Source organism: Parasteatoda tepidariorum, chromosome 10, assembly GCF_043381705.1.
Source record: "Parasteatoda tepidariorum isolate YZ-2023 chromosome 10, CAS_Ptep_4.0, whole genome shotgun sequence".
Taxonomy (NCBI): Eukaryota; Metazoa; Arthropoda; class Arachnida; order Araneae; family Theridiidae; genus Parasteatoda; species Parasteatoda tepidariorum.
Genome location: NC_092213.1, coordinates 71144224 through 71158787, shown reverse-complemented (window position 1 = coordinate 71158787; position 14564 = coordinate 71144224). Strand labels below are relative to the sequence as shown.

Genomic DNA, 14564 nt, shown 5'->3' with positions numbered 1-14564 from the left:
AAAATTCTTTCAAACTTCTCGTTTAAATGGAAAAAAATATCACGAATATAAAAATTTACTTTACTCTCTTGAGTTAATTTTATTGTGAAAGTATTTATTAGAATATAAGAGACATAATAACAATCTTACTTTTGAATTTGTTACAATGGATTTAAACTTAGAGCTTTTTCTGTTTCGTTTTTGAACTCATTTTGGTATTCCAGTTATGGTTACAAAACGAAAGCAGATTATTAAACTAAAAAACTAAAAACGTTAGGTTTGCATAGTCAAAAACACTTCTCAGTTTTAAATCGTTGCCGAATGGACAAATATATTTCTAATGTATCATAATTTTCATCGTAATCCAATCGTGAAAAGTTTTAATCGATATGATCGATATTTAAAAATTTAAATAGAACATGTTTATTTCATGATGTTTATGTTTTTATTCAAGTCCGAATCATCCAAAGAATGGCTGAAAATGTAAACAAAAACTTAGACACTGTAAGTATATATTTTAGCTTGCCACAACTATAGACTGTTAAAATGTATTTTTGTGTTTACAAGTAATAAATTTCAGTTAACTGTCATTTTCAAAGAGAGTAATTGATTTTAATTAAATTGTTGCTCTGCATGAAAAGTTGATATAACCTAAATTTCTTCCTTGGTCCATTAGAATCAGTGACAACATTCTTAAAATTATGCCATAAATTCTATCTATTTCTGTAAAAAAAAAAAATAGTTTTGATTATTTGAAAGTAATTAAAATGTCTGATAAATTTTGTTATGTTTGTGAGAAATTTAATTTTTCTTTTAATATTGATTACTAATTAGAGATTTCCTCTAAAAGATTTGATGTTAAAAATTACAAAAATTTTAATAAAGAATATTTGTTTTATCAACTTATGAACAAACTGTTACATTTTTCAATATTAAAAGAAGTAGCACACACGAAATTAACTGTAATGATATTTAAATCTAAGCAATTTTCAGATTGGATCCTTCTCTAAACTAGTGCCATGGAGGAAATTAAAAAGAAAAAAGAACACAAATGGTTCAAATTTTAAGAGTAAAATATACCCTCAAACTCTATTTACCTATATAATTTTTTGCAAGTACGAGTATCGAGTGGTAGTGTACATTGGCACCTTGTCATTGTAGTTGGTAAGCCTTAGGATCTGATTAGAAAGTTTTCCCACATCAGACAATGATGAAAACAAATGGTAATGTGAATTTTTATTACAAAATTAAAAGAGTGAACTTATCAACTTCAAAGTTTAATTATTGAGATGAGGAATGATTCTACACTTTGTTTGATGTTAAAATTAAAAAATAAAAATATTTACTTTTCAAACCACTTTTTTTCAAGAAAAAAACTTTTTTAAGCTAATTGTTATATTTATTAAATTATGGTGAGCAGAGAGAATTTTTTTTTTTTTTTTTAGAAATTTTTGAAAGCAGATAAGCTAATATTCTGTAAATTCTGTTTAAAGATTGATTGATCTTTTCTTTGAGTTGTTAGAATGTGTAGTGCATTTTTCAAAATCAAATGGGAAATATACGAGAGATATAATTTGCTATTCCAATACTTTAACATTATCTTACACAATTAGATCTAATTTTTAATTTTAAACACAATCTTAAGTTTTTTAGTTCAAACATCTTAATGATGATTTTGAAATTAATCTTAGCCTTAGCATGAACCTAAAAAAAGTTGATTGTAATTTATTATTCTAGAGCTCTGAAAACTTTCTTGAGGAGGAGTTAAATCATTACACTGAATTGTTAATAAGTAGCAGAGAGGAATGTGTCGAAGTTGGAGAGAAATACAAAGATTTGAGTCTACAGGTAAGAAACTTCGTTTATATTTTATTAATCATACCACTTTTAAAAAATTTTGGCTTTTCAAATTTATTTGTTGTTTTATTGACTATAATTAGTTATAACCAAAGATGTAGAGGCTAGTAGCAAGAAATAACTTGGTGAAACCTTAAAACTAAAATTAAATATTTTGTTCTGATGTGACTTAAATTATTACCACTTAGATTGTTATTGTTCGGTTACACAACTTACTAGATATCAAACTGTATGATTTTAAATAATAAAGTACAAAAGTGAAGCAAAATCAATAAAATAGTTTAGTAATGATATATTTAAAAAAATGTCATAATTTTAAGTTTTTGTTTTTAAAAAACTTATACATTTTTATTCAAATTTTAAATTTTGTCCTTTAATTTTAAATGTTTAAAATTATGGGAAAATAATTAAAACTTCTTTTGTGCTATTATTGCTAAGTTAAACAAAAAAAAGTAATTAATAATATTATGTATATAGAGAGAGAGAGAAAGTTTTTTTTTTAAATATGTTTGTCTAAATGAGGTTTATAATTATGTGCAAAAATTTTTTTATTTGCTTAAATAGTTCTAGGAATATGTAGAAAGTAAACTTAACAGCAATCTTGGGACCACTCTCCTGTTTACACTATTAGAACCACATTTTCCAAATTACCGTTATCCCCATATTTTGAGAGTCAAAAATCCAAATTGATAGAAAACAAAAGTATTCGTTCAATAAAAGTGTAATTTTAAATATTGTTTTGTAATTTTAAATATTGTCTGCACTAATTAATTTGCATATTTAAATTTAATCCCTGGAACTATTCAGTTTGTATCCTAGAATTTTTATTCTCTAATTTTTTTAAAGAGTTTTGTATATACATATATGTAATCACACGAATTATAGATGATTATATGCAGTATTGTAATATTATATCAAATATTATATGAAAATTTTTTTTACAGTCTTAGAATTTTTAAAAAGTTTTAGAATTATTACTTTACTATAGCTTTAGAATTATTTGACATAGAAGGCTAAATTTTGTTCAATTTATTTAATTTTTTTTAATGGCAATTCATAAGATATTTAACTTTTTCTAAACAATTTTTAAAAAAACAATTTTTTCTAAAAAAAAAAAAATTTAACAAAACTTCCGATTGAAATCTTTTATTAAAAAAATTATTTTTAGTTTTACATGAGTCATGTAGTCATCAGGCAATTTGTTCTGGTCTGGTCTTGTTGGTTGGTCTGGGTCCCTGAGGCCAAGATGGCCCTTTACCCCTTCATCATGAAGTAAAGATCGTTGAGGTGAAACCTTGTGGTGATAAGCATAATGCTAAAGTTGAAGCGGGGAGAAAATGGCACATTGCCATGGTGCGGAAAAGCTGTGGTGACTGAAAAAGAGTTGAGAGTAATCAACAAAAATGAAGTCTACTGTGCTTTGCTTGAGGAAAACATCTCGCTGTTTTTAAGATTACTTATCTCGAATTCATAATTAACATCTCCAGTCTCCGCTAGTAACTAAACTGGCGAGGACCTGAGGGACAATAGATGTTAGTAAAGCCAGACTCCTACTTGCGAAACATGCTTCGACCAGTCGGTTTCAAACGCAAATGACCGCCATTAACATGTCGGACAGGCCTAAATGCTACTAACGAAAGGTCAATGCAATCATCACGTTCACGTACGTCGAGGCTAAACAAGTTAAATCAGTCAATTAGTCATCAGGCAATTTGTTTAAAACCAAAACTGCTCTTTAAATGGCATGCTGTAATTTTGCTTTTACTACCTGATTTATCACTGTTAAAATCAAAAAGAATTTCTTTTTTTCTTTGCAATCCTATAGAATGGTATCTTGAAATTCAGCACAAACATATCTAAAAAAGAGTTAAATAAATTTTTTTTTTCAAAAATATTTTAATTTTGTGTTTTTTAAAAATTTAAATTTAAAATTTTTACAAGAAATTTATTTTTTGAAATAAATTAGCTGTGCTATATATCTTATGAATTGCCTTTAAACCTGAAATAAATAAGCACAGAACTTAGCACACTTTGTCAAACAGTTTGAAAATTATAGCTGTTGAAAAATTATAAAAAATAATTGAATTTTCAAAATTTCAATAATCTATAACTCAGAAACAAATGTGTAAAAATATGAAACCTGGTATTTTTCATGTTAAAAGCAGGTTTTACAAGCATGCTAAAAATCATTAAAGTTTGAATTGTTGACCAAAAAAAAAAAACGTTTTTTTATTGGTTAATTAGATATGATGGATTTACCCATTAATAACCATAAATTAATGTTAGAAACATAATATTGCCATGAATGATTTTGTCTTCTATACTAAATTCTCAACATTTTCTAGGTAAAAAACTTAATCGGAAGTCAGGATGTTTCATCTGATGATTCAATTAGCAGTGAACATGGCCCATCCAAAGAAATCCGCTCTGATTTTGAAGAGTACCTGTCAAAATATGAAAATCGTATTTCTGCATATAAAATAAATCAAGAACATCAAGCAAAAATCGTTAGAGAATTGCAGAGCAATGTAAGTGTACTTAAATAATTACTTTTCTTTAATCTGTTAACATGTTAATGGTAAAAAATTAACTGTTCAATAAGGTTTAAATTTATATTTCATTGTGGACATTTGTTCAGTGTTTCATTATAATATTTATAGGCAAATGATTATTTGTATCATTTTGTTATTTCTGTTCATTTGAAGAATTTCATTGAAATTGTGTGTGTTGATTACAATACATTTAATAATTTTTTAGACATCAATCTTTCTGTCGTTTTTTTTAAATTTATTTTTTTGTTATAAGTAAAAGCAATTCAGTAAAGCATTACAATTATTTCAAAGCTTTAGAATTGTAGTTATCAAAGACTGGTATTTGTTTTATAATTATAGGAACATCATTTTCAGTGCCAAAATGCAAATTAAAGAGAGATGTTAACAAATAAAATAACTTGCAAACAAATTAAATATTGTGATGCCCTGTGGCCAAATCGCGACGACACGGCAACATTGCCGCAGAACATAACAGAATTCTTGCCAAAAGATTTTTTTTTTTTGAAAAGTAAAAAATTTTAGTTTTCTTTTCTAAAGAATTGTATACTTTATACTTAAAATATGAAATTTATACTTAATATTTGAAATTTATACTTAATATTTGAATCATGCTTCGCTTAAAATTTGAATCTTCGATAAACACTTTTTGATGCGCTTAATTTACTCCTATAGTATCCTAAATTTGTATAATGTTTTGATTGTATTTTTGGCAGTTATTGATATTGATTTTCACAAAGTTTATAAATATCCCGATGTATTTCAAACAATATGTAAAATTCAAATCAGACATTGAGTATTTACTTAAGGCAATAATTCTATCCAATTTTTGGCAGTTATTGCTAGTTATATTTTTTATACAATATTATTTATTACCACAACCTTATCTCGAAACAAAACATGCATTTAAAGAGAACGATTCACATGATTTAGGCGCCAATCTTTTTTTCGGCGATTACTACTACAGATTTCATGATTTTTAAGTAATTTTTTGCTGTGATTCTTTACAAATTGCAAGGAAGGAAATAATTTGTGCTTCGCTCTCTCTAATATCACCTATAATATTAGAGTAAAAAATTATGTGTTCAATTAAAAAAAATTATATAGTTTCTTTTTTGTAAACACAGCACTTTTGTTATTTTAAATTAGTAACATATATCTTAGAGAGTTTTTTCGCAGATAGCTCGAAAAAATTCTGCCTCAGGGTTCTGAAGCAGAGTCTTAGTATGGGTGGGGCTTTGGCAGAGGATGTTATTCTAAATATTTGAATTCAACTTGTGCAGTCTTTCTTACACTATTTAGGTTTTATTCAAGTCTAATATTTATTGCTCAAGTAATAAGAGATTGCTGATTTTATATTTTTATTTAAATTGGATTATTTTCCCAACTTATTTTAACTGTTCAACTGTAGTTGAACCGCTGAACCAATTTTGGGTTTAGGTCTACTAATGTTCATCTCTGTAGCCTTGTAATTTTGAACCCAATCCAAAAGACAAGTTGGGTGCAGAATTCATATCAACCAGCCATTGTTGAGATTCGAACCTGGTTCACCTTATTGGAAGGCAAACAGCCTATCCCTTGAGCCATCACGGCTCTTCCAAACTTGTTTCAAAAACAGCAGCAGCCAATGGTTTATTATTTAGTAAAGCTTACCTATAATAATTATGGTGAGTGTTATACATGATTATAAATAACCTGAGTTTCATATTTAATTAAAAATAATAATCTATTTGTTATTTCTGATGTTGGCATCCATTTTTATCGTTAATTAATATCAACAACAGAAGTAATTAGTATTAATTCATACATCAATGAATACATAAGTATTTTACTTCCTTTTTTCCTTTCCTTCTTATTTTACCTATGTATATAAACTGTTTAATCACATGGTCTGTATAGAAATTAATATTCATACTCTTCAAAATAAAGAATTACTTCCATTTAGATATTATTCTATTTTTTTTTATTTAAGCTGCCAAAAACTACCAATGATATAGTGTAGAAACTCTTACCCATTCAATGTTACTTTAAATTATTTATTTAAAATCCTATATATTTTTCCATTTTTCTGCATAATATTTTCTTGAGTGTTTAAAATCTTATAACAATAAACATAAAATCTGCTTATTAAATTTTTAATCTGGTTTCAACATAGCATGAATAGTTTCTAAGGAAAAAGGGTTGTCACTCATAAGCTGATAAAAGTGCAAAGATTCAGCAAAGTTTTTTTTTTTTCATTCGAATATTACATAAGCAGCCAACAAGGGAGTTTGTAATTTGCTTATTTTCATTGACAAAATGGTGGGTGGTTTAAGGTAAAATTAGGAAATTTTGCTTCTAGCCAGTAGCCATTTGTATTAATTTTAACAATGACCTCTTTTTCAAAAATTGAAAATTGTAATGGATTAAAAAGAAACTGTTAATGTTAATAATGTGAGGCATTTTTTCTGAAGCAATTATAAAAATATGATCAACATTAGAATGCTAGTTTCTAATACATAGAACAATTTTAAGTAACAATCAGAAAAAGTAAGTTAAGTTCCTAAGTTAAGTAACTAAGTTAAGTTCCTTTCCGAATATTATAAAATATTCATTACTCCATTGAATAAAATATTCATACATCCATATTGAATATTATAAAATATTCATTACTCCAATTTATTAAATAATAGTTATAATAAAATGCATAATAGGGGACTAATCAGGTGGCAAATGTGAAACAGTTTTTAAATTGTAACTTGTTATATCGTTAATGACTTGATGGGTGGCGACTGTTAGTTTTGCCCCTTAGAAGATAAGTATGAGTAGTGATTGCATAAGATATTAAAATCTTCCTATTTTCATTTTTTTAAATACAGAGAAAGAAAAAAAATGATAAATTAATTAAATTTTAAAAAAATACACTTGAAAAATTACATTGGTATTGCAATTTTTTTATGTAAGCATGGATAAGGGTTTGTGATTTACTTATTCTTTCTAACAAAAACAGATGAGGAGTCTCAAATTGGCAAAAACTTACTTGCATAACATTTGAATGGGTCCTTTTTATTCATTCCAACTGTAGTATATTGTCTAACTATATAGCTGAACTTTCATATTTTTTAATTTCTTCTGATAAAACTATTCAGCCAAGTTCCTTAGCCAGGACCCGCACTAAAGATTTCAAATTATGAGCCAGTAATTTAGCCAAATATCAAAAGTATTCACCAATTTTCAAAAGTCTGCCAAATGCAAATCCTGATTAATTTTTTTCCCCATAGAGAGCTATTTTGCGATAGTTTGTTTCAAGCTTATGTTATTTGGACCCAATTTTAATTGGTTATGCGGTACATTTACCAAAAATTACTGTAATCAAATAATAAATTATGTATTTTTCTTTCGAGTAGAAAAAATCATTAGCCAAAACACAATTTAATTGCCAAATTTACGATTTTATCGCATTTGGCGAGGTGGCCTTGCTTAGCCACTGGCCTAAGTTTCCCTTTATTGATTCTTGCCATTGTGGACAAATCTATTTCTTTTTTTAAATTTTAAGTCTAGAAACATCTAGTTTCTCATGCTGCCCTCACCACAACTATTTTTACCTCTCATCTTATTTCACCCAAGCTCATTCTCATATTGTCATTTCAACCCTTCTTTTTTTTCCTCTATAACTTGTTTGAAATTTATTTCTATGTATCTGTGTTTCCCTCTTTTATTCCATGTTTTGACACTGAAAAAGTTCGTCATCATAGACGAACAAAGTACAGGAAATCAGAAAATCGGTTTAAAACCGGGGAAATTCCATAAATTTAAAACCGGAAAAACTCAAGGGGAAATATCTCTTGAATTGTTAATTTTACTTTCCATATTTATTATTGCAAGGAGAAAGTTTGCCCGTCTATTCCACCTCTTTTCTATTATAGATTGTCAGGTCTATGAAGTAATTGATTTGTTGCCTGTGCTAAACATGAAAGATTAATTGACTAAAATATGTTAGGTTTAATGTTTCCTTGAAGCTAGTGCTCAGATTCTAGGTCTGTGTAATAATAATTGGCACTTGATTTAAATCATGATTAAAATCACAATTTATATTACTTGTTTTTTTTTAAATTTTTTAATGAATTATTAAGCGGAAAATATTTTTATAAAGTTTTATTTCATTGATAATGTAAGTTTTATTCAAAAAAAAATAAGAAGGAAAAGGAAATGTATGTAAATTATTATATTTCAAAATAGAGTGGTGGTGGCTCAGGGGATAGAGTGCCCGCCTCCCAAAGAGATGACACAGGTTCAAATCCCAGCAATGGCTGGTCGATACCAGATCCACACCCGGCTCAGAGTGACCGCAATGCTGGCGCGAAATATCCTCAGTGGTGAATGGTTAGTGTCCCCTTGCTGTCAGACTAACTATGAGAGGTTTTCATGGCTTTTCTCTCCATGTAATGCAAATGCAGTTTAGTTCTATCAAAAAGTCCTCCACAAAAGCAAATTTTTCTCAATGCTTGATCCAGGAGTTCCCTTTTCTTCTGGATTGGGTTCAAAATTACAAGACAGTTGAAAATTGGTAGTCATAAATTCAAATTGGGTCAGTTGTTCAACAACGGTTATATTAAATAATATAAAACGTATTTCATAATAGACTTATGAAAGAAAGAGAAAGTAAAAGCAGATGACAATAGCTGGAAATTTTTAAATTATAATTTTGCGTTTGATGAATATTAAATAATTTGCTTTTAATTCAAATATTTCCATTATATTCATTTAGTTTTACATTTATTTAAATACAAATGCTTTTAAAACTTATTAAATGTGTAGTAAATGTATATCAATAATGAAAAAAGACTTTTTCGTCTAGAGAAACTTAAAATATTTTTTTTTTTTACATTAATGTATTTTGATTTAAACTAATTTACTCTTCATCTCATATCTAACTGACAAGTCGCCTGTCTTTAAAATTCTATGATGTTTAGCTTAAACAGAAGTTCGTTAAGTTTTTTTAATAGTGTAGAACAAAAATAACAGTGATTTTAATTTCTCAGTGATTAAATAATTTTAAACATTTTAATTGGAAATGTTAACTATTATAGCTGCATTATTATTTTGAAATAATATTAATTATTATTAATAAATTTTATCAAGCATTAAATTTTTTAACATGAAAAAATTTTTTTAAAAAAAAGTCTGTTAATAAAAAAAAATCTAATTCAAGTCAAATAAATCCGATTTTTTTTATCATGATTTTTACTAATTCTGAATACTTAAATTACTCTTGATAGAAAGAAAATTTATAATATTTATTATAAATCGTGGATTACTTTGCGAGGTACTTTTTTTATTTTTATATAGGATCTATGAGTACAAGATTAGTGAAAAAATAAATCTTTTTAACCTATGAAAGTAAAATATTCTAATTTTGAACAATACTTTGAAATTATTAAATTAAAAAATTTATGTTTTCTTATTTTTCAGAAGTATATTCCTTCTGCATATTTTGATTTAACCTATTCAAAAATATGTGGGTAAATCAAGTTTCAATAAAATTGAACAATTTTATATATATGAAGACTGGAAGTTTTTGTACTGTTTAAAACAAATTTTAAAACAGGTCTTAAATTACTCTCACTGTTTTCAAAAACCAATAAATTTAAAACATTTAGGGTTACAAAACAATTCTTGATTCAAAAATGCATTTACCTTAACTGTACAAAATTATTAGTATCAACCGCATAGAATTATAACTCTCAATTGAATCTCAAATTACTCACAAATTGATTTTTTATAATTATTATATCATTTATCATTTGTTTAAAATTTTTTTAACAATAAGTTTTTCACATTTTTGCATTATATTAATTAGTGTAATGCTAATTACAAGCTAATTACAAGTTTTGTAGGAAATAAGTTGTCCAATAGTTTCAAATTTTATGAAATTGTTGAAAAGTAGAATATTTAAAATTTCATTTATCAAGAACTAATTCGACTGATTTTGCCCAAATTTTGTATTTTGTCGTTTAAAATTACATTCCCTAAAATGATGTAAATTTTTTTTAACCTTACAAAAGTTACTGTGACTATTAATGAATAAAAAATAATAAATATTGATTGAAAGTTATTTTTTGTATGAGTATATTTTGGATAGACGAGTTTCATAACGTGTGCAAAAGTTTTTCGATTTGCTAAGAAGTTTTGGAGATATAGTGAAACACACAAAAAATAAAATTTATCTTAAGAGGACCTGACATTCGACTACTTTCTTAACCTAAATATTGGAATCATGTTTCCAGATCGAGGCTACCCCCCATTTTAAGTCAAGTAAAAATCCAAATCCATCTTAAGGAAAGTATGTTTTTTTTTTTACAGAAAGTTCGTTTTCGTGTGGAGCCGGAAAAGCCTGGTTGGTAGGTCACCCATGCCCATGAGGTCGTGAGTTCAATCCCTCGCCGACTGAAGACTCTCCGTGCGCAAAATGGTGACTGGTACACGCTAACTCTGTCAGGGTCACAAAGTCTTGGAAGTTTCCGTGACAAATCAATACCCCAGGGGGTACTTGATCGGATATTGATCGTGCTCTGGTTCGGGTTTAAATTGCGATCTGCTGATAGATGGATGATGTGAGAATGTGTCCTCTCTGTAAAACGAGCTGAGACGTATGTGTGTGGCCAAAGTCAAATTCTTGGCTATAGATGGCGCCACTGGATATTGCAAGAAGAATGGCCACTGGATGGCGCAAGAAGAAGCGCATCCCTCTGGCTTAAAATAGGTTTGTCAGTATTGACTAGTGGCATACGACATCAACAACGTTTTTGTGTCTAATTTTGTAACTTAAGTTTCGCTATTAAATATTATAATAACACATGTGTAATACATAATAATTTAAATTAAGTATAAATTAATGAAAAGATTATTTAATACTTGAGATTATGTTATTGAGCCATTTGAGTCCTTGTACGTGAAGATCATGAGATCAAAAATTATTCAGGATGTTCACTCTTTTATTTAGCGCGCTGTGCATTTAATAAACATACTTTTTTTCCCCCAACGGTTTCGGGATATTGACCGTTAAAATACGGGAAGTAGTCGCAATCTAGAAAATATGGTCCTAATAGTTTGGTCAGGAGAACGGTCGAAAGTTTGTACCTTAATGTTAACTTTACTTTCAGCTTATGTCGCCATATCTCGTGAACTTATTAAGCAAATCGGAAAATACACTCTATAACAAAAAAATCGACGCACCAAGAAGGAGTTGTCCGATTGAAACGAAAATTGGTGGATAGGAAGACAATGTACAGAATAGTAAATGATTAAAATTTCAGAACAATTGANGAAAAAAATTTCGTCTTTCGCCATTTTGAATAAAATCCGTTTCACTTTTCCGAACCCTTTCAGAGCACATTTCTCTGCAACCATGTGTTCACCGTAGGTAAGGTATCTTCATGTAAGTCGTTTACATTTTTTGTGCATGAATGTAAGATGAACAAATACCTTGTTAAGGCGACATCTTCTACTCCGTAGCGAACAAATGAAAATGAAACAAATGTCAGTAGAAACGGTCAAAACGAAACAAATACGGATATTTTTTAACCAAATAAATATAATAGCTGTTGAAAAAGTAGATATAGAACATTTTCCATATGATGATGCAGCAAAAATATTCAATTAGAAGATTTTAAAAATGTATTGTAATTAAAGAAATAATTTTTTTTCCAAATCTATTCGTGTTTTTTTAATTTGTAGAAATCTCACTTAACTTTTTGAAATCTCACCCTGTTTTTGAGAAAGGGTGAGAAATTCTCTCCCATTTTTTTCTGTAATGAAAACACTGCCGGTCAGTTGTTCAACAACAGTTATTTTAAGTAATATAAAACATATTTCATAATAAACTTATGAAAGAAAGAGAAAGTAAAAGCAGATGACAGTAGCTAGAAATTTTTAAATTATAATTTTCCGTTTGATGAATATTAAATAATTTGCTTTTAATTAAAATATTTCCATTATATTCATTTAGTTTTGCATTTATTTAAATGCAAATGCTTTTAAAACTTATTAAATATGTAGTAAATGTATATCAATAATGAAAAAAGACTTTTTTGTCGAGAGAAACTTAAAATATTTTTTTTTTTACATTAATGTATTTTGATTTGAACTAATTTACTCTTCATCTAATATCTAACTCACAAGTCGCCTGTCTTTAAAATTCTATGATGTTTAGCTTAAACAGAAGTTCGTTAAGTTTTTTTAATAGTGTAGAACAAAAATAACAATGATTTTAATTTCTCAGTGATTAAGTAATTTTAAACATTTTAATTGGAAATGTTAACTATTTTAGCTGCATTATTATTTTGAAATAATATTAATTATTATTAATACATTTTATCAAGCATTAAATTTTTTTAACATGAAAATTTTTTTTCAAAAGAAGTCTGTAAATGAAAAAAAAATCTAATTCAAATCAAATAAATCTATTTTTTTTTTATCATGATTTTTACTAATTCTGAATATACTTAAATTACTCTTGATAGAAAGAAAATTTATAATATTTATTATAAATCATGGATTACTTTGCGAGGTACTTTTTTATAGGATCTATGAGTACAAGATTCGTGAAAAAATAAATCTTATTAACCTATGAAAGTAAAATATTCTAATTTTGAACAATGTTTTAAAATTATTAAATTAAAAAATTTATAGCCTGGTTGGTAGGTCACTCATGTCCACGAGGTCGTGAGTTCAACCCCCGCCGTCTGAAGACTCCCCGTGTACAAAATGGTGACTGATGCACGCTAACTCTGTCAGGGTCACTAAGTCTTCCAAGTTGCCATAAAAAAAAATCAATACCTCAGGAGGTACTTGATCGGATATTGATCGCGCTCTGGTTCTGGTCAAAATTGCGATTTGCTGATGGATGGATGATGTGAGAATGTGTAAAACAAGCTGAGACGTATGTGTGGCTAAATTCAAAATTTTGGCCAAAGATGGCGCCACTTGAAAACAAGAAGTCAGAAACAGAAGTTTGTCAGTATTGACTTCTGGCATACGACATGAACAACGTTTTTGTGTCATTTTGAAACTTAAGTTTTGCTATTAAATATTATAATAACATATGTGTAATAATATACACTTAACTATTAAATTATCGTTATTTAAGTTACATATAAATTAATTGAAAGATTATTTAATACTTCAGATTAGGTTATTGAGCCATTTGAGTTCTTGTACATGAAGATCATGAGATCAAAAGTTATTCAGGATCTTCACTTTTTTATTTAGCTCACTGTGCATTTAATAAACATACTCCCCCCCCCCAAATGGTTTCGGGTTATTGACCATTAAAATATGGGAAGTAGTCGCAATTTAGAAAATATGGTCCCAATAGTTAGGTCAGGAGAACTGTCGAAAGTTTGTTCATTTTACTTTCTTGTTAATTTTACTTTCAGCTTATGTCGCCATATCTCGTGAACTTTTTAAGCGAATCGGAAAATATTATCGGACACAATTACAAAATACTTTTATCCAAAGATATTTCATGCAAAAAATAATATTTAATAATTATTTGTCATTTTTCCATATTTCTTTAACATTAGTCTATATGACGAATCGTGAGGTGTACTAATTTTCACATCATTTTAAAGAACGTAATGCAAAATTTGAGCACAGTGGTCGAATAGCTTCTGCGTTATTAATTTTCTTAAAAGTCATTTGTTTAAAATTTAATTTCTCGAGAATTAGTTAAAAAAAAAAAAGAATTTTAAACCTTACAATTTAAAATTTTTTCGACAATTATTAAATTAAATATTAAAAATAATAAGCAATTATTAAAAAATATTTGTGTAGAATTATCTTTGGATAAACGTATTTTATAATTGTGTGAAAAAAATTATTTCTGATTCGCGTAAAAAGTTATCGCGATATGGTGAAATACGTAAAAACTGAAATTAACATTATGAGATCCAAACTTTGTACCGCTCTTCTGACCATACTATTGCAATCATATTTTCCAGATTTCTGCTACATTTCTTATTTTCATTGGGGGGGGGGGTAATCCGAATTTCTTTATTGCAGAGAAAGTACGTTTGTATTAAAATATCATCTACACTAATTAAGTAACATATATGAGTTCAGGCCTTCGTACTACTAAAATTAAGTCCTCTGATACTTGAAAATCTAGACATTAGATCATAAGTTATTGAGAGTGTTCCA

At 27.7% G+C, this 14564-nt stretch overlaps 2 protein-coding genes across 3 annotated transcripts in view; one reads left to right on the top strand and one right to left on the bottom strand.

Moving 5' to 3' along the window:
* LOC107450404 (uncharacterized) overlaps positions 1 to 416 on the bottom strand; it is a 30307-nt gene extending 29891 nt beyond the window's left edge. The window contains exon 1 of one of the 2 annotated variants that reach the window (XM_021147014.3): positions 130 to 416. The gene's annotated coding sequence lies outside the window, so the exon portion shown is untranslated. The remainder of the gene's footprint in view (positions 1 to 129) is intronic. The other variant, XM_071186882.1, reaches the window with a different exon arrangement.
* LOC107445805 (rootletin) overlaps positions 355 to 14564 on the top strand; it is an 82920-nt gene continuing 68710 nt past the window's right edge. The window contains exons 1-3 of the mRNA XM_043050475.2: positions 355 to 483; positions 1717 to 1827; positions 4182 to 4364. Of these exons, the coding sequence (XP_042906409.2) occupies positions 451 to 483; positions 1717 to 1827; positions 4182 to 4364 (327 nt within the window). The 5' untranslated portion in view covers positions 355 to 450. The remainder of the gene's footprint in view (positions 484 to 1716; positions 1828 to 4181; positions 4365 to 14564) is intronic.